Consider the following 24,653-nt stretch of genomic DNA (forward strand, 5'->3'; position numbering starts at 1 on the left):
GGTTCCATTAAGCTGCCAAGATTAATAACTATCAATAAATCCTCCACAACTCTGTCTCCCCTTCCCCTTCCAAATTTATCTCAGCTGGAGGCCTCCAATATTTATTTATTTTTTATTTCATTTCATTTCATTTTACAGCACTCCAACCCCAAAGGTTGCTGGGCGGCATAAAACAGCAGACCAAACCAAACCACCTAATAATAAATAATGAAATCAGAGCAATGAATATCAGAAGCGATCATTAACCACAGACAGTAAAGACAAAACCCCAAGAAAAATCCAAGGGCCCCCAGTAAGTCAGCACTGGCACTGAAAGGATGTACAAATTCAGGGTCTCTAGAGGGTGTGGTCAAACAAGTCAAGATGGAGGCTGCAATGATACGATCAAAGCTCTGCCTGTTTTTTATGAGCGCATAAAAAACAGGCAGAGCTTCAATTGCAGTCACGGCTACCATCCTGACTTTTCTGACCACAGCCTGATACGCCCTGGAAGAAAACAGCTTTAACTTGTTTCCACAATCCAGCTAGGTGGGGGCTGCACACATCTCTGGGGGGAGAGCTCTGAGGGGAGAGGCCTACTCTCTCATCCATGCCCCACAACTCTCAGAAAGGGAGGAGATGTTCATCAGAGCCTCTTTTGATGACCAGACTTGCCAATTCTGGCAAGGCATAGCTGTTTCTTCTATGAGCAGATCCCCTGTTTACAACACTGCGCACGAGAAAATTTTGAGAAATACGTTGAGAAGCTTCTGTCTTCTATAGATGGCCCAAACTGGAGCTCTTAGGAGAGAGGGAGGCATTTGTTCTACACAAATCTGCATTCACTTTAAAACAGTGTTTCTCAACCTCAGCAACTTGAAGATGTGTGGACTTCAACTCCCAGAATTCCCCAGCCAGCCATGCTGGCTGGGGAATTCTGGGAATTGAAGTCCACACATCTTCAGGTTACCGAGGCTGAGAAACACTGGCCTAGGTGGTTGCTAAGAATCGACACTGATTTGATGGCAGATAATCAATCGAATAAAAAACTAAAGTGGAGCAACCTGTTCCAATTGCAAGATGAGGCTTAATAAAATTCAAGGGAGTTGCTCTTGAGAAAAGCTTTGTCTGAAAGAGCCATTTGGACTAGAAGCAACTAAAAAGGAGGTGGGGAAAGATGTCTGCAGCTCTTGAAAATCCTACTCACCCCCCCCCCCTCTGTTCCCATAGGAATTCAGTGACCTCGAAGCTCATATTAGTTCTCCTTTTTGCTCTTGGGCTTAATTGATATCCCTGATTAGATGATTAATAAATCCCTCTGCGGCCCCATAGCTTTTCTGCACTGGCATCATGCCATTAAATTGTTTCCAGTGCAGTTGCAATTATGATCAACTCAGATGTTTGGGAAAAACTTGACTTTTTTAGAAGAGCTGGACACTCTTCTTATTCTAAGGGAGAGAACACTAGTTAGGAAATGTTATCTCCTTAAACTTTCCAAATCAATTAGATGCATACACTGTTTGATGTAGCTTTCAGTTCCAGATGTTTCCATTTCTCTCAATTATTTTGAACGGTGCTTTATCAATGCTGTGGAGCAGTTATACCTATCAATAAAACAAACCACAAAAAGAATCTCAATGCAGTCTTCCTTACAATCCTGTCAAGCCTGCTTTTATTGTCACTTTATTCAGACTCAGGGGCACTTTGGATGCAATTTAGGTGAAAACTGCAGCCAACTATGTATATGGCAGTGATGGAGCCCACCAAACAGAAGAATCCCACTTTTGACATCAGTATGGTCAGACTTTGCTACTGTTGACTGACATTTAGATTTCCAGCATCATTTTGTCTGCTGTTGTTGGAGTTCGGATAAGCTAAAGCTTTTGCTTGTTGTTTATTAGTTTAGTTGCTTCCGACTCTTCATGACTTCATGGACCAGCCCACACCAGAGCTTCCTGTCGGTCGTCAACTCCCCCAAGGACGAGTCCATCACCTCTAGAATATAATCCATTCACCTTGCCCTTGGTCGGCCCCTCTTCCTTTTGCCCTCCACTCTCCCTAGCATCAGCATCTTCTCCAGGCTGTCCTGTCTTCTCATTGTGTGGCCAAAGTATTTCAGTTTTGCCTTTAATATCATTCCCTCAAGTGAGCAGTCTGCCTTTATTTCCTGGAGGATGGACTGGTTGGATCTTCTTGCAGTCCAAGGCACTCTCAGAATTTTCCTCCAACACCACAGTTCAAAAGCATCGATCTTCCTTCTCTCAGTCTTCCTTATGGTCCAGCTCTCGCAGCCATATGTTACTACAGGGAACACCATTGCTTTAACTATGCGGGCCTTTGTTGTCAGTGTGATGTCTTTGCTCTTAACTATTTTATCGAGATTGGTCATTGCTCTTCTCCCAAGGATTAAACGTCTTCTGATTTCCTGACTGCAGTCAGCATCTGCAGTAATCTTCGCACCTAGAAATACAAAGTCTTTCACTGCCTCTACATTTTCTCCCTCTATTTGCCAGTTATGAATCAAGCTGGTTGCCATAATCTTGTTTTTTTTGAGGTTTAGCTGCAAGCCAGCTTTTGCACTTTCTTCTTTCACTTTCATCATAAGGCTCCTCAGTTCCTCTTCGCTTTCAGCCATCAAAGTGGTATCATCTGCATATCTGAGATCGTTAATGTTTCTTCCAGTGATTTTAACTCCAGCCTTGGATTCCTCAAGCCCAGCATGTCGCATGATGTGTTCTGCGTACAAGTTGAATAGGTAGGGTGAGAATATACAGCCCCGCCCTACTCCTTTCCCAATCTTAAACCAGTCTGTTGTTCCATGGTCTGTTCTTACTGTTGCTACTTGGTCGTTATACAGATTCTTCAGGAGGCAGACAAGATGACTTGGTATCCCCATACCACTAAGAACTTGCCACAATTTGTTATGGTCCACACAGTCAAAGGCTTTAGAATAGTCAATAAAACAGAAATAGGTGTTTTTCTGAAACTCCCTGGCTTTTTCCATTATCCAGCGGATATTGGCAATTTGGTCCCTAGTTCCTCTGCCTTTTCTAAACCCAGCTTGTACATCTGGCAATTCTCGCTCTATGAATTGCTGAAGTCTCCCTTGCAGGATCTTGAGGATTACCTTACTGGCATGTGAAATGAGTGCCACTGTTCGATAGTTTGAACATTCTTTAGTGTTTCCCTTTTTTGGTATGGGGATATAAGTTGATTTTTTCCAATCTGATGGCCATTCTTGTGTTTTCCAAATTTGCAGGCATATAGCATGCATTACCTTGACAGCATCATCTTGCAAGATTTTGAACAGTTCAGCTGGGATGCCGTCGTCTCCTGCTGCCTTGTTATTAGCAATGCTTCTTAAGGCCCATTCAACCTCACTCTTCAGGATGTCTGGCTCTAGCTCACTGACCACACCGTCAAAGCTATCCCGGATATTGTTATCCTTCCTATACAGGTCTTCCGTATATTCTTGCCCCCTTTTCTTGATATCTTCTCCTTCTGTTAGGTCCTTGCCATCTTTGTTTTTGATCATACCCATTTTTGCCTGGAATTTACCTCCAATGTTTCTAATTTTCTGGAAGAGGTCTCTTGTCCTTCCTATTCTATTGTCTTCTTCCACTTCCGCGCATTGCTTGTTTAAAAATAATTCCTTATCTCTTCTGGCTAACCTCTGGAATTTTGCATTTAATTGGGCATATCTCCCCCTATCACTGTTGCCTTTTGCTTTCCTTCTTTCTTGGGCTACTTCTAGTGTCTCAGCAGACACCCATTTTGCCTTCTTGGTTTTCTCTTTCTTTGGGATGTATTTTGTTGCCGCCTCCTGAACAATGTTCTGAACTTCTGTCCAGAGTTCTTCCAGGACCCTATCTACTAAGTCCAGTCCCTTAAATCGATTCTTCACCTCCACTGCATATTCCTTAGGAATATTAGTGAGCTCATATCTAGCTGACCTGTGGGTCTTCCCTAATCTCTTTAGTCTGATCCTAAATTGTGCAAGAAGAAGTTCGTGATCTGAACTACAGTGAGCTCCAGTTCTTGTTTTTACCGACTGTACAGATGTCCACCACATTTGGCTGCAAAGGATGTAGTCAATCTGATTTCGGTGTTGTCCATCTGGTGAAGTCCATGTATAAAGCCATCTCTTAGGTTGTTGGAAGAGAGTGTTTGTTATGCAGAGTGAGTTGTCTTGGCAAAATTCTATCAGCCTATGTCCTGCTTCGTTTTGTTCTCCCAGGCCATGCTTACCTGTGATTCCAGGTGTCATTTGACTGCCCACCTTAGCATTCCAGTCTCCTGTGATGAAAATAACATCTCTTTTAGGCGTGTTGTCCAGGAGGTGCTGCAGATCCTCATAGAACTGCTCTACTTCCGCTTCTTCAGCATTTGTGGTTGGGGCGTATATTTGGATCACTGTGATGTTAGATGGCTTGCCCTGAATTCGAATTGAGATCATTCTATTGTTTTTTGGATTGTATCCAAGCACTGCTTCAGCCACTTGACTATTAATTATGAAGGCTACTCCATTTCTTCTGTGGTCCTCTTGTCCACAGTAGTAGATCTGGTGGTCATCTGATGTGAAGAAGTGGCCCATTCCAGTCCATTTCAGTTCACTGACGCCCAAAATGTCTATCTTTAATCTTGACATCTCACCAATAACCACATCCAATTTGCCCTGGCTCATAGATCTTACATTCCAGGTTCCAGTGGTGTGTTGATCCTTAGAACATCAGATTCGCCGTTCACCACCAGTACCGTCGGCCGCTAGCTGTCCTTTCGGCTTTGAGCTAGCTGCATCATCACGTCTGGGGCTAGTTGAACTCATCCTCTGTTCCTCCCCAGTAGCATTTTGACCATCTTCCAACCTGGGGGTCTCATCTTCCGATGGTATACCGACATATCTCTGGTTGTACTGATCCATTTAGTTTTCATGGCAAGAATACTGGGGTGGGTTGCCATTACCTTCCCCAGGGATCGCATTTAGTCTGACCTCTCTGTCATGACCTTCCCGTCTTGGGTGGCCCTTCACGGTTTAGCTCATGGCATCATTGAGGTGCTCAAGCTCCAGCACCACGACAAGGGTAACGATCCTTTGCTGAAAGCTTTTGCTACTTGTACAGATTCCCAACACCCTTCTTCTTCCGGTTGAAAGTTCCCAGACTGGATTTTACAGCTTCTGTTTCTTTCTCCCATTCAGTTCTTGACTCCCATATTATGTTCATGGAGTAAAGAGAGTTATATCTCTAAGGGTGGTTCTTGACATAGGTCCCGCTGAGTGACTGCTTCTTGCATCAATTACCAGCAGGATGGGAGTTCTTTTTTTCTTACGAGATTAATTTATATTTCAAGGGTAATTGGATGCAGATGTTTGTTGGATCTGTTGGGGCAGACAACAAATTTCATCCTTATGAAGCTTGAAGTTTGCAGATCAGACTTTCTAGAATTAAAGCAAGCAAAGGGTTGTATCATGCATGTGTTCAGGCCAGAATCTGATCTTGGGATGGATAGGAAGTAGAAATCAGTTCAGGCACGGCAATTTTACAGAATTAATTATCTTCTAATTTAGGTAATTCACAGCAAATGGCCCACAACTGGCCCTATGCCCTAATTTTTTGTGGAACCCAGAGCCCCCTGAAATCACACTGGAATTTGGTGGCAAAATGGCATTTTGGGGCAACGCAACTTTTTTTCTTTTTGCTTGTAATTTAAACTGTAAGCAAAGTGTAAAAAGATTCTGCGGGCTTATAATGCACCTATTTTCTATAATCCTTCATCTCTATAAAATAGTTCTTCCCCCTATACTCCCTACAGTTTTCATGGGTCAAAAATAATTGGAGGGGAACTCTAATCTACTTTTTTCACATAGGAAAAGAGAGAGACTTAGATGACCTCTAAGTGTAAGTAAAATGGTACAATTCTGGAATTACTGTACCTTAAATAGAATTCAGGAGAAGAAACAGCTCAGAATATAGGAAGCTTTTAGCACTGTCTCAGCAAGCGGCAGGAGATGGCTGAAGTTTGGCCTTGGAAATTAACCATCACTCATTTTGAATGCTGAGACTCCTGGAAGAAGGCAATTGCCGGCTTTTTGTATTGTTGCCAAGAAAATTGGCTGAAAGAGTTCCCATGAATTGACATTAACTCAAAGGCAACATATTTCATTATACTTGTCCATACAACGTCTACGTCTGTAGGCAATCCGCTCGTAGGTGGCAAGTGCAACCATTGAGTAAATGTGACCATAGATTTATCTTTCCAATGCTGCAGTATCAGTTTTTTTGGCATAGTAAGGGCTTGGAGAATCCATTTATGTTGTCCAGTTGTCAGATTCCATGTACCAGATTTGTAGTTCAAAAGAATAGTATCCTCTGAAAATTTTAACTTTTGTTGCACAGTTATATTTATATAATCCACTACTTTCTCCCAAAACTTGATAAATATAGGACATCGTAAAAACATGTTTTAAAGAAGCGTTATCCTCATTACATCTCCAACAAAATGCTGGTTTTGACAGTCCTTTTCTATACAAGCCTAATGGACTCCAATAAATCCTAAATATAATTTTTTGTATATGTCATAATTTGAGGTCCATTGACACTCTTCCTGTAGAAGTTAAGACACTCCCCCATTGTCTAGGCAATATAGGAACCTCTAATTCTTTATTCCACTCATTTCTTAGCATCTGCATATCAAACTGATTTGATAACAAATGTCTATAAAAACTAATAGGGTTTTTTTAGTTTTAAAGGATTTAACAAGTTAAATAGCAATATCCCCACTTCCATCCAATTTTTCCATAGCACCACCTTTTTTTCAATGTTTACAGTTGGGTTTCCCCAGAAAGACAATTTAGCAATGGAAAAATGGTCAAAGCTTTTCTTATTAGACATCCCATTCCATTACTTTCTTACTAACTGTTTCTAGAGATATTGGAGTTTTAGTGTATTTAGATCCTAGATCTAAATCTAGATTTAGATTTTACTAAAGATTTCCAAGGAAATCCTTCAGCTGAACTATCCTTGGCAGTTGCTTCTTTGCTTTGATATGATTTATCTTTTATTCCTTAGCTAAAATAGCAGGGAAAGTGTCTCATGTGTCCAGTGCTCTTGACTGATTCACTAATTATGTGCCATCAAAGTGATGTCGACTCTTAACAAACACATAGATGGACCTTCTCCAGGTGATCCCTCTCCAACCTGACCCTTCAGGTCAATTTCCTCTCATTCTGCATCAGTGGCTGAAGGATCAACTTAGTTAACTGTCGTATTAAAGAGATGTCTGCCAAGTCTAATTTATATTATTTGGTCAGTGACTGTACTGTACCCAAGTTCTATCTTTGCTATATCCCTTCTGACTATGAAAGCACTGCCATTTCTACTTTTTGGTGTATGTTCTCAATAGTCAACGGCACGATCTAACTAGAAGTGTCTAGTTCCAATCAATTTCAGTTTGCTGATGCCTAAGGTGTATCTGTGTAGTTGATTCTTTTCATCTTCCACTGTGTTGGGTTTCTTATGTTCCATGTTCCTATTATAATTTTGTCTTTGTGGCCTTAGGCTTTCTTTTCCTGCATGGCAACCTCAGGAATTGGATGTCCCAAAGGCTTTGATCTAGCTGCATCATAAACACCATTAGTACTCCCAAAGATCCAACTCTTCCTCAATAGAGTGTTGAGTGCAATCCGACCCAAGAGGCCCATCATCCAGCATTATATTGTCAATCACTTTATATTGTCTATCTATGTGGCTTTCTTGGTAGAATACAGGAATGGTTTGTCATTGCTTTCTCCCACGCAATATGACATGATGCCTTTGCCATTGCCACTAAAGTGATCATCTGCCTCCAGCATCTTCCTGCATTGCTGCTGCCTGAAATAGGTGCCTGCCTGGTTTGGGTGGGCAGCTGGGATGACCTTCGTGCTGTGGGTGACCCTGCTGGGAATATTTACTCTCGGCAGACACTTTCAATGTTCTTCACTCATCCCTCCCAGGAACATCTCCACCCCGCCATGATGAGTCAACATAGCAGGACTTGAGAGGGCCAGGACCTCTTACGTAGTAAGAAAGGAAAAGGATAGAAAGGAGAACAGTTAACTAAACAAAACCAGCCATCTCATAATCTGTATGGGATGATTTATGAGAAGCTAGAAGGAAATACTGTATCTAAGCAAAGAACAGAAGAGGGATTATTGTTCTGGCCACATTTTCTCAGAAAGTTTTACCAATATAGCTCAGCTGATGAGAACTGCAGCTGGACTTCTCTGTGGAATATTTATTCTTTTTTTCTCCCCAAGCAACGCAGCATTATAGTTGTCTCCAGCAATGTTCTTCATGGAGGGATGCTATAGAAGTACTGTATGTATAGATTATCCAAGCGTAGAGGACATGAAATAATAGAAACCAGCGGAGTCCTCCAGTGAAGCTGACTGGTGGAACATTCAGAACAGATAGCAAAGAAAGCCTGCTGGACTTGAACACAAAACTCATTGCATGACTGTGGGTCATCTGTCTTAAGAAGAGGCTGGACTGCCACCCCTCATGGATGCTTTAAGTGGCTTTCCTGCACTTTGCAGAGAGTTGGATTAGATCAGTATTTCTCAACCTCAGCAACTTTAAGATGTATGAACTTCAACTCCCAGAATTCCCCATGCTGGCTGGGGAATTCTGGGAGTTGAAGTCCATATACCTTAAAGTTGCTGAGGTTGAGAAACACTGGATTAGGTAATGCTTGTGGCCCCTTCCAACTCTACAGCTGTGTACCATAGACACCCTGTATACTACTTCCATAAGATATAAACCAAGGTAAATATATAAGATACGAGAACAAGGAGGGGGAAATATTTATTTTTACAGTAGTGAATTAAATTATGGATTCTGCTACCTTGCATTTGTGATAGGAATCAACACAAGTAGCTTTAAAAGTGGCTGAGATAAATTCAAGGAGGATAAATACCAATGACTGTTAATACAAATTATATACTCTCAGAAGCAGACATTCCAATGGGCTGAAATTTTCCAAAGTACACTTCCATTGGTATCCACCAACCTCTCCATCTCACCTGATTTATAGTGGTTTTTTTTTAAATTAAAAATGAATAAATGGAAAGCTGGGGGGCTGTGGAGCGAAGTGCCAGCCTCTAGCGTAAACTAGACAAATATCCAAAATTAATGCACAAAGCAGAGCCTGTGTGCTTTGGTCCTGCAGTCTAGGAAAATAACACGATTCTGTTGTTGAGAGTTCTGAGCTGTCCTGATGGGCTTGTTTATAAGATTCCTGGATGATGTATGTGAATGCCCTCAGCAATCTAATTGTATCCGGTAAACGCTACGAATAACACTAAATCTCAGAAGGTGGAATTCATGGGGAGTAAAAATTCCAATGCTTGTTAGAGATAAGAAAATGCCAGTGCTTACTCACTACTTCTCCCCCCTGTAGACAGCATAGCTAGAATAAACGGTGCAAAATATTTGGGAACACACACTCTGCGGCATCGTTTGCAAAGGTCAGAAATGTCAGCCCTTTGCATTTCAAAATTTGGGTGTGTGGTATTGGGGAATCCGGAATTTTTTTTTTTTAAGCATGATATGCTGGCTGTGATCCTTCTCTTTTTCCTTTTCTTCCTCTCAGGTGAGCACAGCAGGTTCCTTGCCATCTACAAGATGGAAGGGAGGAAGCCTTGGTGGGGCACTGCCACACCTTCAAGAGATGACCTCCCTAGGTGCGGCATCATGGAATTGTGCTGAGTTTAGTAGTTGTTACCTATTGGAAAAATGCCGGAGGAGATCTCCCATTTCCCAACTATGGAGCCAGGGAACCTCAGCACTGCCAGAAGCTATGCATCCTGCTTCCGTGGAGTGAATGTCAGCGAGGAATACAAGGAAAACATTGCATCCCCTTGGTTCGCCACAACCTTTGGCCTGCTCGGCCTCTGCTCCAACCTCTTTGCCTTGTGTGCGCTGGTCAGTTCCTCCCGGAAGATGCAGAGCCAGCCTGGCTCCTCCTTCTTGGTCTTCCTCTGTGGCTTGGTGGTGACGGACTTCATGGGCCTCCTGCTCACTTTCGTCATTGTGATTCCCTACCACTTCCTCCGCTTTGACTGGAGGGATGTAGATCCTGGATGCCACCTCTGCAACTTCATGGGCTTTGTCATGGTCTTTTTCGGGCAGTGCCCTCTCTTGTTAGGTGCTACCATGGCTGGAGAGCGTTTCGTGGGTATCAACCGACCCTTTTCCCGGTCCACTAGTATTTCCAGACGCAGGGCCTGGACCTTGGTGGGTGTGGTGTGGGCCTTGGGTTCTTTTTTTGGCCTCTTACCCTTTTTTGGCCTGGGGGACTACAGTCTGCAGTACCCCAACTCCTGGTGTTTCCTCACTTTGGTCCATGATGCCAGGAATGTTGTTTTCTGCGTCCTTTTTGCCCTGCTGGGCCTCTTCTGTGTGGGTCTTTCTTTCATCTTCAACACAGTCAGCGTTGTGACCCTATGCCGAGTCTATCATGACTCTGAGTCCCTGCAACGCCGGCGGGATAGTGAGGTGGAGATGATGGTCCAGCTTTTGATGATCATGGTTATCGCAAGTGTCTGTTGGCTCCCCCTGCTGGTGAGTCCTTGAGCCGTCGCCTCCTTTATTTATTTATTTATGTCACATATTTCTACACATCTCGCAAGTGACTCTGGGCAGTTTACAATTTAGTTAAAATAACAAGAGATTAAAAACAAAAACAAATACATCATAAAAATATAAATATGAAATACAAAATATAGAAAAATATTTAAAATTTATATAAAATATAAATTCCTCGGAGCCAAATCATGGCACCAACCACCCCATGATTGGCTATCCCCCTTCCCATCCCACACGAGATGGCAGAGCCAGGTCTTCACCCCTTTCCAAAAGACCAGGAAAGAGGGGGCCTGCCTCACCACTGGGGGTAACATGTTCCACAGGGCGGGGGCCACGGCAGAGAAGGCCCTCCTCCTGGACCCTGCCAATCGACAATTTCTCATGGATGGGGTCTGTAACATGCCCTCTCCGCCTGACTGGGTGGGATGGGTTGATGTAATGGGGGTGAGGCAGTCCCTCAGGTAACCTGGACTGATGCCATGTAGGGCTTTAAAGATCATAACCAACACCTTGAATTGGACCCGGAAGCAGACAGGCACCCAATGCAGCTCGTGCAGCAAAGGTGTTACATGTGCCCTCCTTGGGGCACCCAAGACTGCTCACATGGCCACATTCTGAACCAACTGTAGCTTCTGGATGCACTTCAAGAGTAGCCCCATATACAGCACATTGCAATAGTCTATACGGGAGATGACTAGGGCATGAGTGACTGAGCGGAGGGCCTCCCGATCCAGGAAGGGGCATAGCTGGCGCACAACATGAAGTTGGGCAAAGGCTCCCCTGGCCACAGCTGCCACCTGCTCTTCAAGCACAGGTCGTGAGTCCAGGAGAACCCCCACGTTCCGCACCAGATCTGTCTGGGGCAGTGCAACCCCATCCAGAACTAAAGATGATAATTTCCTGGATGCCAAGTAACCCCCAACCCACAGCCACTCTGTCTTACCAGGGTTCAGCTGAAGCCTGTTGTTCCCCATCCAGGCCCCTACAGCCTCCAGGCACAGAGAGAGGGTGGTCACAGCATCAGTTAAGTCACCCAGGATGGAGATGTATAATTGGGTATCATCAGCATACTGATGATACCTCATCCCGTGGTGACAGATGATCTTGCCCAGTGGTTTCATGTGATGTTAAAAAAGAGTGGAGAGATAACCAGACCCTGTGGCACCCTACATAGGAGGGGTTGTGGGCCAGATCGCTCACTCCCTATCACCACTGATTGGGACTGGCCATGGAGGAAGGAAGTGAAACAGCACAAAACCACGCCACCCACCTCCAACTCCCTAAGTCTGTCCAGAAGGATACCATGGTCGATGGTATCAAAAGCCAATGAGAGGTCAAGAAGAGCAAGGATGGATGCACTGCCAGAGATCATCCAAAAATGCGACCAATGCTGTTTCTGTCCCATATCCAGGCCTGAAACCCGACTGAAAAGGGTCCAGATAATCAGTTTCATCCAGGGTCCTCTGGAGCTGCAACACCACCACCTTCTCAACCATCTTCCCTAAAACGGGGAGGTGGGAGACTGGACGAAAATTGTCCAGCATGGTGGGATCTAGTGACAGTTTCTTGAGGAGGGGGTGCACCAGCGCCTCCTTAAAGACAGCCAGAAACACTCCCTCCTTCAAGGATGAATTTACCATTGCCTGGCTCCACCCACATGTCACCTCCCAAGCTGCCTTCACCAGCCAGGAGGGGCATGTCAGGTAGTGGCATTCACAGTCCAGAAGACCCTGTCTACTTCCTCAGGCCCAACAGGATCAAACTGTTCCTAGATAACCTGGTAAGTATGTTCCCCAGGCATCTCCACAGGCCATGCCCCACTCTTGGCATCCAACTTGGTATGAATCTGAGCAATTTTATCTTCCAGATGCTGGGAAACTGCATGGCCCTGTAGGTAGGTTACTGGACCCACCTTCCCCAATAGAGATTGAGTGATCTCAAACAGGGCTGCTGGGTGGCATTTTGTGGACACAATAAGAGTGGAGAAATATTAACATTTCACCGCTCTTACCACCACAAGGTAAGCCTTAATAGCGGCTCTAGCTTGTGTTCGGTCAGATTTGGTCCTTGTCTTCCTCCAGCAGCACTCTAGATGTCTCTTAATCCTCTTCAGAACCCTCAACTCCTCTGTAAACCACAGGGAGGGTTCGATGGGACAAGGGAGGTCGCACGGGCATGATCCTGTCCAAGGCTCCGGCTGCCTCCCTATTCCAGGCAGCAGCCAGGGCCTCTGCTGGACCGTGCAGCAGATCCTCGAGTATAGCCCCAAGTTCCCTTTGGAACCCCATCAGGTCCATCAGTCACCAGGGGTGGACCATTCGAATGGGTCCTGCCTCCCTGCGGAGGGAGGCAGCATAAGAGAATCTCAAGGCCACAAGGTCATGATCTGATCATGACAAACAGATTTTACTCTCCCCTCAGATCACATTGCCACTACTCTAACAAGAAAACCAAGTCCGGAGTGAGGCCATGGTCCCGAGTTGGGTCCCGAATAATCTGGGACAGGCCCATGGCTGCCATGGTGGCCATGAACTCCCAAGCTGCCTCTAAGGCACGGCCCAGGGATGGTAGGTTGAAGTCCCCCAGAACCATAAGCCTGGGGAACTCAACCGCCAACCCCGAGATGGCCTCCAGCAGCTCAGGCAGGGAGGTTGCTACGTGGCAGGGAGGCTGGTACAATAGCAACAATCTCAACTTCTCTCAGGAACCCAACTTCAGGAACAGGGTCTCACAATTGGCCACTTGCGGAGCAGCGCCCCTGAAGGCCACCAGAGATTCCTGGATGACAACAGCCACCCTTCCTCCCCTGCCCTGGAGTCTCGGCTGGTGCCATACTGTAAACACAGCCAGGCACATTTCTGAGAGGGCTACCCCCTTCAGGGCCCAGCCAGGTCTCAGTAATACACACCAGGTCTGCCCCCTCCTCAGTGATCAAATCACATATGGGGGGGGGGAGTTGTTGTTAACTGACCTGGCATTCAAGAGCAACAGCTGAAAGCCAGGGCCTCCATGAGTCTGCTGTCCAGGGTCTGGGTCTGAGTGCAGAGGGCCGGAACACACTACAGGTACCAAACACTGGGGCTGTCTTCCCCAAAGATGGCCCACCCTCTGACTGTCCTATCTTGGAGTAAGGGACCACACTGAGATGGTTGGTTAAGTCTCTAGTGTTTATTTCTACTCTACTAGACAGAAAATCCTGCTAAACTGAAAAGCTGAGGGAAAACCCTCACAGATTAAACCCAGAAATCAAGGCGGGTCTGTTCTAAGTTTCTTCGAAGGGAGATTCAAAGCCTCTAAACTGTGCATGCATTTTTCCCCCTGGATAGGGGCCCCCTCCTGCTCACTATCAATACTCATGACACTGACTCACACCATAATACCCCCACCCTGTCACCACCTGAATGGAATAGCCTGCCCTAAATCCCCCAGAGCTCCTATTTCTATTTCCCCCCACTCCCGGCCCTCTGGATTCCCTGGTTAGGGGTCCCTCCATCCAACCATACAACAATAGGCACACACCAAGCAATCACAGGGAGGTGGCGAGTTCCCCAGCACTTCAGCTCCCGCTCTCAGCACTGCAGGAACCCAACCATCACCTCCACATCTACCGCGCCCCCTTCACCAGCCTCTCTCACTAGCCAGCAGGGGGCACCCCCCTGCACTTCTCCAACTCCCTCACTCAAGGAGGGAGGGTCCCCACATACAGACCTCATCCATTCTCAGGCTCCCTCCCCATCTTTCACACCAGGGAGGGAGTATCCCACTCATCACACTGGAGGGACCCTGGCAGAGCACTCAGCTCCTTGCTCCAGGGGGCTTACTGGCACACTCGAGTCTTCATGAGAGAACGTCTCCCTCCCACCTTTTACTTGTTTCAGCCAAAAAGGTGATGGCAGCAAATGTATGGGATTTTAACGTACAGGTAGTCCTCAACTTACGACCACAACTGGGATTGGAATTTCTGTTGTAAGTCACTGCCGTCATAAGTCAACTCACCAGTGACCAGACCTGATTTTATGACCATTTTTACGACAGTTGTTAAGTGAATCCAGCTTCCCATGGACAGTTTTTGCCATTTTTTGCTGGAAACCAGCGAAAAAGTTCGCAAATCGCAATCACGTGACTGCAGGACCCTGCAACCAGTTGTAAATGCAAGCTGGTTGCCAAGCACCTGAATTGCAATCATGTGATCACAGGGGTGGTACAACGGTCATAAATGCAAGTACGGGTTGTAAAGCACTTTTCCCAAGGCCATCATAACTTTAAACTGTTGTTAAATGAACAATCGTTAAGTCGAGGACTACCTGAGAGTTTTATATAACCCTTTGTTGTAATAATATTTGTCATAGCAGAAGGTTGTTCTCTACCCCCATCCCTCCCAACCTCTCGGCTTCTGTCTTTTTTGATGGACAGGTGGGTGCACTTCCAAAGAGGGCACTCGGCTGCAGCCCCCTCTCATTTTTATTTCCTAAATAAAATAAACATTAAATCTTCTGGAAAAAAAATAATGGCAGAAACATTACTGGAAATAAAATAATATTGGAAGCTGGCTCTTTGTGTTAGAGCAGTGTTTTCAACCTTGGCAACTTTAAGCTGTGTGGGGCTGGGGAATTCTGGGAGTTGAAGTCGACACAGCTTAAAGTTGCCAAGGTTGTAAAACACTGTGTTAGAGCATACAAGCTTTCAAGTGTAATATTTTAATTAAAGCAACTATAATTCCTTAATTAGGAAAGAATAATTAATAACTTTTTTAAAAAGTAAAAAGTTTTTTTTTTTTAAAGTAAGGGCTTTCTAATAAAGGTTTGCAAACATTTCAAATTTGAAACACTTGTTTCCTTTCCCTACACCCTCTAGACAGATTGACTACAACTCCCTTTATCCCCAACCACACACCCCAGTTCTGGATGCTGATGATAGGGTTTGTAGTCTAAAATCTCTCAGTGATGCTGGGTAAGAGAAAGCTTCATTTATTTCCAGAGGCACTGGGGGAAAAAACTGACCCTGACTAAACGTCCATAATGTCAATGCAAAACTTGCCAAAGTTTTAACAAACTTTTGCCAAAAACGGCCAAGCAGAAGACAGAATCAGGCAGTGATTTATCTGGAACAGGGACCAGAATTTGGGAGTTGCCCCCTGTTAGTAGAGGGAGTTGGAGCATATTGGTGTTCAAGCATGTATATTTATAAATAAAGATGCAGGCAAGTCACAGAGATGAATCCTGCTAGTCAGTTTAGTTATTGGCCTGCCTAGATTTGGAGCATGAAACCATAATGGACCTTTGGTTGAATCAAGCAGCGCAGTTTCTCTGCTTGTAAAAAAGCTGAGTGGTGAGTGGTTTGGAGAGGCAATGTGAAAAATGAATGAATGAATGAATGATATTTTTTTAAAGAAAAAAGAAAAATGCTTGGAGGAAGGAAAACAATTTCTGCTTCTGCATCTTCCTGGTCTTTGCAAAGGGGACACCTTATTTCTTGCGCTCACTGCTGCTTTTCCTCCATCGCACTAGATGGGCTTCTGGTCTCTCTGGCAGAAATGGGACAGATTGCTTTGGAGTTGCAAAGCTCAACAGCTGGACAGGAGGAGGTGATTCCACAACAGATCTCCTGGTCTCATTGGCATCCACAGAGTGAATCAAGATCTGCAAGATTATTTATTTACTTGTTTACTTACTTATTTAAATGTATTTGGCTGCCCAACTCCAATGGTTGGTGGTTGCAGCATTGCAATTGAAGCGTCATCCTGTTTGATCCCAACAATGAGCCCACCATCTTGCAAATTTTGACCCATCCTGTAGACACCCAAGTCTGGCCCAGTTGGAGTCGAACAGCTTACTAACTTCCAGAAATACCTCCTTCATGTACCTTGGATTATCTGGATGCAAGGTCTTGCCTTGATAATTGGAAAAACATTATTTTCCTACTGGAACACTTTGGACCAGCTTCAATCTGTCTCAGCAGCAGGCTGGCAATGATGCTCCATTGTCAGGATATGCCATCGAGAAATAATAAGTGTGCCATCTTCATGCTGCAGCAGACAAGCCATGTAGATGGGCCCCAAGTGTTCCTTCCCAATATCAAACACATTTCTGAAGTGAAAAACGGCAACAGCGGAAACCAAATTGCTCTCTACTCAATTTTATGACAACACCCATTAGCAGCTAAGTCAGCTGAAGGGTTAGCCCAGTGTTTCTCAACCTTGACAACTTTAAGATGTGTGGACTTCAACTCCCAGAATTCTGGCTGGCTGGGGAATTCTGAGAGTTGAAGTCCATACATCTTAAAGTTGCCAAGTTTGAAAAACACTGATTTAACTGATTCATTAGTGAATTGATAGGTTACATTAGTCATGCTCCATTTTGCCAATTCAGTTATTACATTTTCTTGCATTTTGTGCCAAACTTTCTGGAAGAGTACAAATTGACCTAAATTTAATTGATGGATAGCATGCCTTTTGCAGTATAAACATAACCTCTGCCGCTTTAGATTCCAAGGAGCTAAGTTGGAATGAAACATGCTGATTTAGATAGCAAATTTTTCTTTCATTAGAATCATAGTCTATAAACAACTCTGCAGATATCAGGTTAAACCTGATTTTATTATATTTATATTTTTATTGTATTTTGTAATCGTAATGGTTTTATATTTTAATCTTGTTTTATTGTAAGCCGCCCAGAGTCCCCCCATAGGGGAGAGATAGGTGGTGAATAAATTTATTAAATAAATAAATAAACGTGTGCTCTGAATTAACCTGACCAGTGCAAACCAAAGTCCACTTTGGTTTGCACTGGTCAGGTTAATTCAGAGCACACGTTTAACCTGATATTTGCAGACTTGTTTATAGACTGATTCTAATGAACCCAACCTGTACTTTCAACTTTATAATCAGTCCAAATGATCCTTTGGTTTCTCAGGATAATAAGACCAAACTGGCAAGCTTGAACTTATGGCCTAGAGCCATAGCATTGCAATTAACAACGTAAATAAACCCAATTGTTGTGGGTGCTCCATCGCTGGGGGTTTTCAAGAAAAGACTGAACAACCATTTGTCCGAGATGGTATGAGGATTCTTGCCTTGGGCAGGGGGTTGGACTAGAAGACCTCTAAGGTCCCTTCCAACTCTATGATTCTATGACTCTGTGGGAGGGAATTTGATTCCCATCCCTTTATAACTTCGCCATGTGCACATTTGTATGTTCCATTTAAAGTGGTAAGCACTCATGCTGATTTCTAACAATTTGCTTCCCAACAAAATATAATAGCTTTTCTCCCTCTGATTTCTTGGATTGTGATCCTACTGTTAGGACTAAGCCAAATATTTCAGAGATGTTAGGCCTCAGAAGGAAGTTTTCTGAAAGTGTTCAATGAAGCTTGCACTTTGTGCACTGGCCTTAGGAACGTAGGCTAAGTTTGAAATCCTGGTTAACCTGAAAATTGACCAAGAGCTTTTCTGCACATCCATATTAACCTGTTGGGAGAACACCTTATCTACTAGCAGTTCTTACGGCATTGAAGAGATCCCATATCAAATGCAATATATATGCATCCTCCCCCATTTTTGCGCGGGGACGCGGTGGCGTTGCGGGTTAAACCGCTGAGCTGTCGATCGGAAGGTCGGCGGTTCGAAACCGCGCGGCGGGGTGAGCTCCCGTTGTTAATCCCAGCTCCTGCTCACCTAGCAGTTCGAAAACATGCAAATGTGAGTAGATCAATAGGTACCGCTTCGGCGGGAAGGTAACGGCGTTCCGAGTCGTCATGCTGGCCACATGACCCGGAAGTGTCTATGACAACGCCGGCTCCAAGGCTTAGAAACGGAGATGAGCACCGCCCCCTAGAGTCGGATTCGACTGGACTTTACGTCAAGGGAAACCTTTACCTTTACCTTACCCCCATTTTTGCAAATGGAGAAAAACAATCTCCCCCACCCACTTTGAACTGGGATATTTCTGCTTCCTACTGCAATTCTTAAGCCTAAGAATGTTCCTATTCGGAGGAATGTCACGTTCTCCCTCCTGGGCTCATTCAGTCATTGCAGCAGTTGTAATGAAATTCCTTTCTGTCATGATCACCGTTGCGATGCTTGTGACATCGCAACGGCTCGCATGACAATGCAGGGAAATGGGTACCGGGCGGATTAAGGGAAAAGGCAACTAGCTAACAAAAGAGAGCAACAGGTGCTGGCAACAAAGTATCAACTCTAGTCGGAGGCGTGGAAGAGAGAGATACAATGTTGCAAAGAAGGTAACTGACAAGGCCAGACCATGAGGCGCGCCCAAGCTGTCAAAGAGATTACGAACCTGATCGCCTGGCAATGAACCATCACCGGCCAGGGAAGCAATTAAGGAAACGCCCGGAGCACAGGAGGGGCTCCACGACCCCTCACCTACCGGCAACAGAACCGACGGGGCTCGGGGCACACCCGAAGTAAGAAGGGGTGGAGCGCTGACCAGCGCGGGCTATTTAAATCCCGTACTGGCGCGCTCCACTCACTCTATGCTTTTCTTAAAGGGCACGCATACTGTTACTCACATAAAACCAGAACCTAAGCCTACACTAGCATCTGCGTTTTTACTGGGTAGCAGGCAGAGCCTGACACTTTCTCATTCTTCCTCCACCGTAGAGGTTCAGTGCATCAGTGTCCATGTGATGGGGTCAAAAAATGCAAGACGGTGGTGTGAATGAAGCCCCACCCCTTTTGTACATGGATCATTGCATGCACATACAAAGGGGCGGGGATTTGATCATACTGCCGGGACCACCATCTTCACTTCTGTGAACACCACTGGTTTGGTGCTTTGCTCATGGACATCCAAAATCCCTCTATTATAGATGTAGTTGTGTATTACTTATCTTCCTTTACCCCTCCCCCAGATGGTAAGGGTCTTGTACCTGGGGCCTCCAGTGTCCTGGAACTTAGTTGTCTTCCTTTATCCCACCCACTGTACCCAGCAGATTTAACTTGTTGCCATGGCCATGTTGAGAAAGGTATCTGGGTGGAAAACAGATGAAATTTCTTTATTTGTTTGTTTGTTTGTTTGTTTTATCTATCTAATTTGTCCCCACCCATCTCCTCCCATCGGGGGACTCTGGGCGGTTTACAACAATCAATTAAAACAACAATCATAAAATATACAGTATAAAATTACAATAATAAATAATATAAACAAGAGTAAAGATAAAAAGCCCAAGTGGCAAAAGAATCTAAAACAGTCCAAGTGTGGGGGGAGTGGTCTATAGCAGCCACTATTACATGGATTCCACTTCACAGCAGGATTTGAAATGCAGTCTTCATACCAGAAAAACTGAGACTAGGATTATCAGATGTCTGGAAGAAAGTGGACATATCCTCCTTTTTGTCCTCATGTCCTCCATCCAGCAGGCATAGCCTTAAAATCAGATATTATCCAGCTTTTTGAGTGTCTTTTTTTTTAATTACTATTTTGGACTGTTTTCATAACAGCGGTCATTGAAACTTTTGTGTATTGTGACCGTGTAAATTGACTGCTTCTTTTTTCCTTCATCCGTCCACAGATTGGACAGCCTAGATTTAAGTTATTTAATTTATTCCGATTCCAGCCATCGACTTCAATCCAGCCCCTTCAAATCTAACTTCACTGTAGTCTGTAGATCACATGACTTATCATACGTTTCTCTGGGGAAATTTGAAAATAGCATTATTGATTCTATATGATTGCTAGCAAACGTTCTTGAAAATAAAGGTTTGTTGGGAAAATATTGGAATTGAAAAACTAGTCTTTCTGATGCTGGAAAAAGTAATTTCATATACACGTAGGCCTAAGTACATTTGTTCGCAGTTTTTTGCTGTAATTTTTGTCACAGATGCCAAGAAAGTTAGAGTTTGCATGTCCTCCTTTCTCCATATTTGTCTTCCTTTCCAATTGTCCTTGTCCTCCTTTGCCTGTTCAGATATCTGGTAACCCCAGCTGAGACTTTTCAGTGCATTTATTTTATTTATTTATTCTATTTCTATAGCCGCCCATCTCAGCAAGTGACTCTGAGTGGCTTACTTAGCGGCCTACTTATTTGGTTACTTAGCCATCTTTCCTTAAGCCATCCTCATACAAGCCTTTTGGAAGGATTTTTTTTTTTAATTTCTAAGACAAAATTTGAAAGACGGGGGATTACGGAATGCAAGCTATTTATTTTATTTTAGTTTTGCAGAAGGGTGGTGGAGGGATCTTTGCTGGTTCACAGTCTACCCCAACAGGTGTGACACTCAAGTCTTGTCCAGCTTTGAGTCTTCAGGAAGAGCAATGATTGGCTGTTTTCCATCATCTCAGGATACAGAATAAAGGGCTAAAGTTACAGAAAGGCAGATTCTGCTTGAACGTTAAGGGAAATTCCATAATGGTAAAAGCAGTTTGATAGTAGAATCAGGAATCAGAGAGGTTGCCAGATTTCCTTCACTGGATTATTAAACATATTCATATCTATTAGAGGCTGGAAACAGCTGTTTGTGTAAGAAACTCTGACAGTGCCAAGAGGACAGCAGCCAATGATGTTGTATCAATGTCACAATTACATATTGGTTGTCAGACTTCCCTCAGTCTCTACTGGAAGCAAGGAATAAGAATCCAAGATCTTTATTTGAAGGAAGATAAAAATGGTAACACAAGAACTCCAGTAAGTATTTTCAAATGAGATGACTACATTGTATATAGGCAGTTTAGAATAACAAAACTCCATTTTCTCCTGCACCTTCCATGCAGCAGATTGGTTGGTCCCATCTTTTGAAAAGGAGGGGCATCTTCCATCACTTCATCAACCTGATCCTTGCTAGCCCTTCTAGCAGCATGAAAAATAACCCTCCCATTTGTGTCACAACTTCTGAGGCAAGAACGTAAGCTGCAGCATTGGAGTAGTGACATCATCACACAAGTTGTCCTTGCCCCCTCTCCCTTGGACCCCTAGTGGTTGCTTATGGTTGGACAACCATCTGCTGCAGGACACTTTGATCTAGCTCCCTGCACTGAGCAAGATAGATTCTAAGAAGGTACACTATTATGATATATATGCCTGTGTATATGTATGTGTGTGATCTTCTTTCTGACCTTGCCTCTTCCCACATCTCTCTTCTCTTGTATATATAATTGTTATTGAAAATTTTTCACACAAATAAAAATAACATGAAAAAATATAAAACAGAAAGCTAAGATGAAAGATGAAAGAAAAAGCGCAGGAAAGAAAAGAAAAGAGATACTTGAAAAATGAAGCAGCTTCCAATCTTCTTTACAGCAGTTGCAAACAAGCTCTGTGTGTGTGTGTGTGTGTGTGTGTGTGTGTGTGTCAGAAGCACCTACCAAGGCGCTTCTGTATTGAAAGGACTTGCCAGTGACGTCACCGTTGCCCGGAGGATGTCCGAGGGGGCTCCTTTATTTTGTCCCTTCCCCCTTTAAAAGTTCACATATTTCCCCTCTCCCCATATTCATTCTTTTTTAATTAGCAAAACCAAAAATCACCCAGGTCGTTTTTAACCATTTTCAGCAAAAAGTCCCTCAAGGGTTTTCAATCTTTTATGAAAGTACTTATGATTTTAGGGACACAGTGGCGCTGCGGGTTAAACTGCTGAGCTGCTGAGCTTGCCGATCGGAAGGTCGGCGGTTCGAATCCGTGTGACGGGGTGAGCTCCCATTGCTAGTCCCAGCTCCTGCCAACCTAGCAGTTTAAAAACATGCAAGTGTGAGTAGATCAATAGGTACCGCTTCAGCGGGCAGGTAACGGCGTTCCGTTCAGTCATGCCGGCCACATGACCACGGAAGTGTCTATGGACAAACGCCGGCTCTTCGGCTTGAAACGGAGATGAGCACTGCCCCCTAGAGTCGGACACGACTGGACTTAATGTCAAGGGAAATCTTTACCTTTACTCCTTATGATTTTAGTCCTGATTAAAGAAGTCTATTTTGTATTCTGTCCCCTTAGGCAATCTTCTAATATATGTTTCTTTGGGAGAAATTAACTGGGTGTGGCAGTATTGTTGTATAACCTGATCTCTTGTCCTCCCATGTCTCTCTTCTCCAGATACTCATTGCCCAGAATGCTCTTCAGGAGCCCCCTCCCGGGCTGCCTGCCAATCAGATCCCAGAGGAGACAGAGAAGTTGCTGCTCATCTATGTTCGGGTGGCCACCTGGAACCAGATTCTCGACCCCTGGGTCTACATCCTCTTCCGCCGAGCAGTACTGAGACGCATCTACCCCAGCTTCAAGCCAAGGCCTTCTATTGTCTCCCTGTACCCGGTGCTCAACACATCCCTACGGCAGAAATTTACTCAGGAGTCTGCGCTGCAGTAGCAAGATGCTGTGCTGGGCCAGGGCGACATCCATAAGCTCACAAGATTCCCTCTTTAATATGGCAAGGGAGCACTGGAGTGCTCTGCTTTGCTATGCCCGCACTGCTTGACAGTTTGCACTGGGGTAAAGGCACGGGGAGTGTCCTATGCCCCCTCTCTAAGCTACAGTACTATAAGTGCCCTGTTGGATGCCTGCCTTTCAGCTCCAGAGACCCCTGCAGTTTGGGGTGCACCCATAGCCCCAAATGTACCATGAGCGGCTTCATGTTGGCATGCCATTGGCCCTGTCCAGGAGTAGAAAGGACATTTCCCCACGATAGAAGAAAGGCAGAAAAGTAGTTTGGCAACCTGACACAGATGAACAGAAGTGTGCCCTAAGCCAGTTGTTAAGCACGAAGCTGGTTGATTAGTGGGAAGCGGATCCCTCTTGAGTCTGCAGATGGGAAGAGTACATGCAGCCTGGCCAGGGCAGTTCAAAACGCACAGGTGGCCGTATACATGATTGTTGCAGTAATAAATCCTGTGGCAGTATATATCTGTGATGGTCGTCTTTTTGAGGTGGGGCTCGATTCCTTGTACTAGCTGGGGCAAGTCAGATTTAAAAGCATTGGAAAATTATGGTGGATATTTCCCGTTTGGTTTGCCTCTATATCCAGATTGGAGCAAGCACACACAACACTCATTTCAGCTAGCAGAAAATAAAACAGCTTGATGTCTATTTATTAAACATAGCTAAGATTTAATTAAAAAAAAATCAGTTAACTGGCCAAACCAGGATAAAAGGCAATCAAAAGCAGGGGAAGAGAAAGACATGAGCAACAGGCAACCATTTACATACCCTATAGATCTATAGAGTACAGAATTTTCCAGAGGCATGAAGTAAAACTGTAGATCCGTGTTTCTCAACCTTGGCCACTTTAAGATACGTGGACTTCAACTCCCAGAATCCCCCAGCCAGCCATGTTAGCTGGGGAATTCTGGGAGTTGAAGTCCACATGTCTTAAAGTTACCAAGGTTGAGGAACACTGCTGTAGATCATGAGCACTGACAGTCTCAAAGAGAGTAACCTTTGGTTATTCCAGCCTTAACCCTTTTATGTACATAGCAGAACAGAGATGGAAAGGAGGACACCAGGCAATCTCTCCATTCTGTTCCATAAAGGAAACATTTGGGTGGATGGAGAGGATATAACCAACAAAAAGGAAAGCTTTCGAAGCTTCATGGTATGGCTATTTCAGGTTTTTTCCCTTAATGGAGTGGAGTTTGGGAGGAGCTATTATCATTCTATGACCATATATTGATGCAATATTGCAAAAGAAGCCATTGTTAGAAATATTTTTAATTATTTCAGAAACAAACTGACAGACATAAACAAAACTGTATATAAAACACACGCTGGTAATTATCATTTTGAAGTGGGAAAGATGATTTCTTCCATGGGTAATCCATACTCATAATGTAATGCATATCATTATATCGATCTAAACTAGATCAAACAGAAGCAGGGTGTTATTGGGGGTGCGGCTGAATGAGTTTAGCTTCTGGCCTGAATGGTCTATGCAGGAACGGGCTCTGGCTTGGTTGCTATGAAGGGTTTGTGAGTCCATCTTTCTAAAGAGCGAAGTTGCCAGAGAAGGAGGACCCTTTTGAAGCCTACATGCCTGATCTGTTCAAATCCAGACTATTTTCAGACCTTCTAAGAGAGTTCAATAGAATTTATTCTGAGCATTGGCGGAGCACTGAAAAC

The 24,653-nt window shown here is 44.3% G+C and overlaps 1 protein-coding gene across 1 annotated transcript in view; it reads left to right on the forward strand.

Moving 5' to 3' along the window:
• TBXA2R (thromboxane A2 receptor) overlaps positions 1-23,391 on the forward strand; it is a 48,768-nt gene extending 25,377 nt beyond the window's left edge. The window contains exons 2-3 of the mRNA XM_063290724.1: positions 9,612-10,577; positions 22,638-23,391. Coding sequence (XP_063146794.1) covers positions 9,750-10,577; positions 22,638-22,907 — 1,098 coding nt within the window. The 5' untranslated portion in view covers positions 9,612-9,749 and the 3' untranslated portion in view covers positions 22,908-23,391. The remainder of the gene's footprint in view (positions 1-9,611; positions 10,578-22,637) is intronic.
• Positions 23,392-24,653: the final 1,262 nt, after the last annotated feature.

The sequence above is a fragment of the Candoia aspera genome, chromosome 1 (genome assembly GCF_035149785.1).
Source record: "Candoia aspera isolate rCanAsp1 chromosome 1, rCanAsp1.hap2, whole genome shotgun sequence".
NCBI lineage: Eukaryota > Metazoa > Chordata > Lepidosauria > Squamata > Boidae > Candoia > Candoia aspera.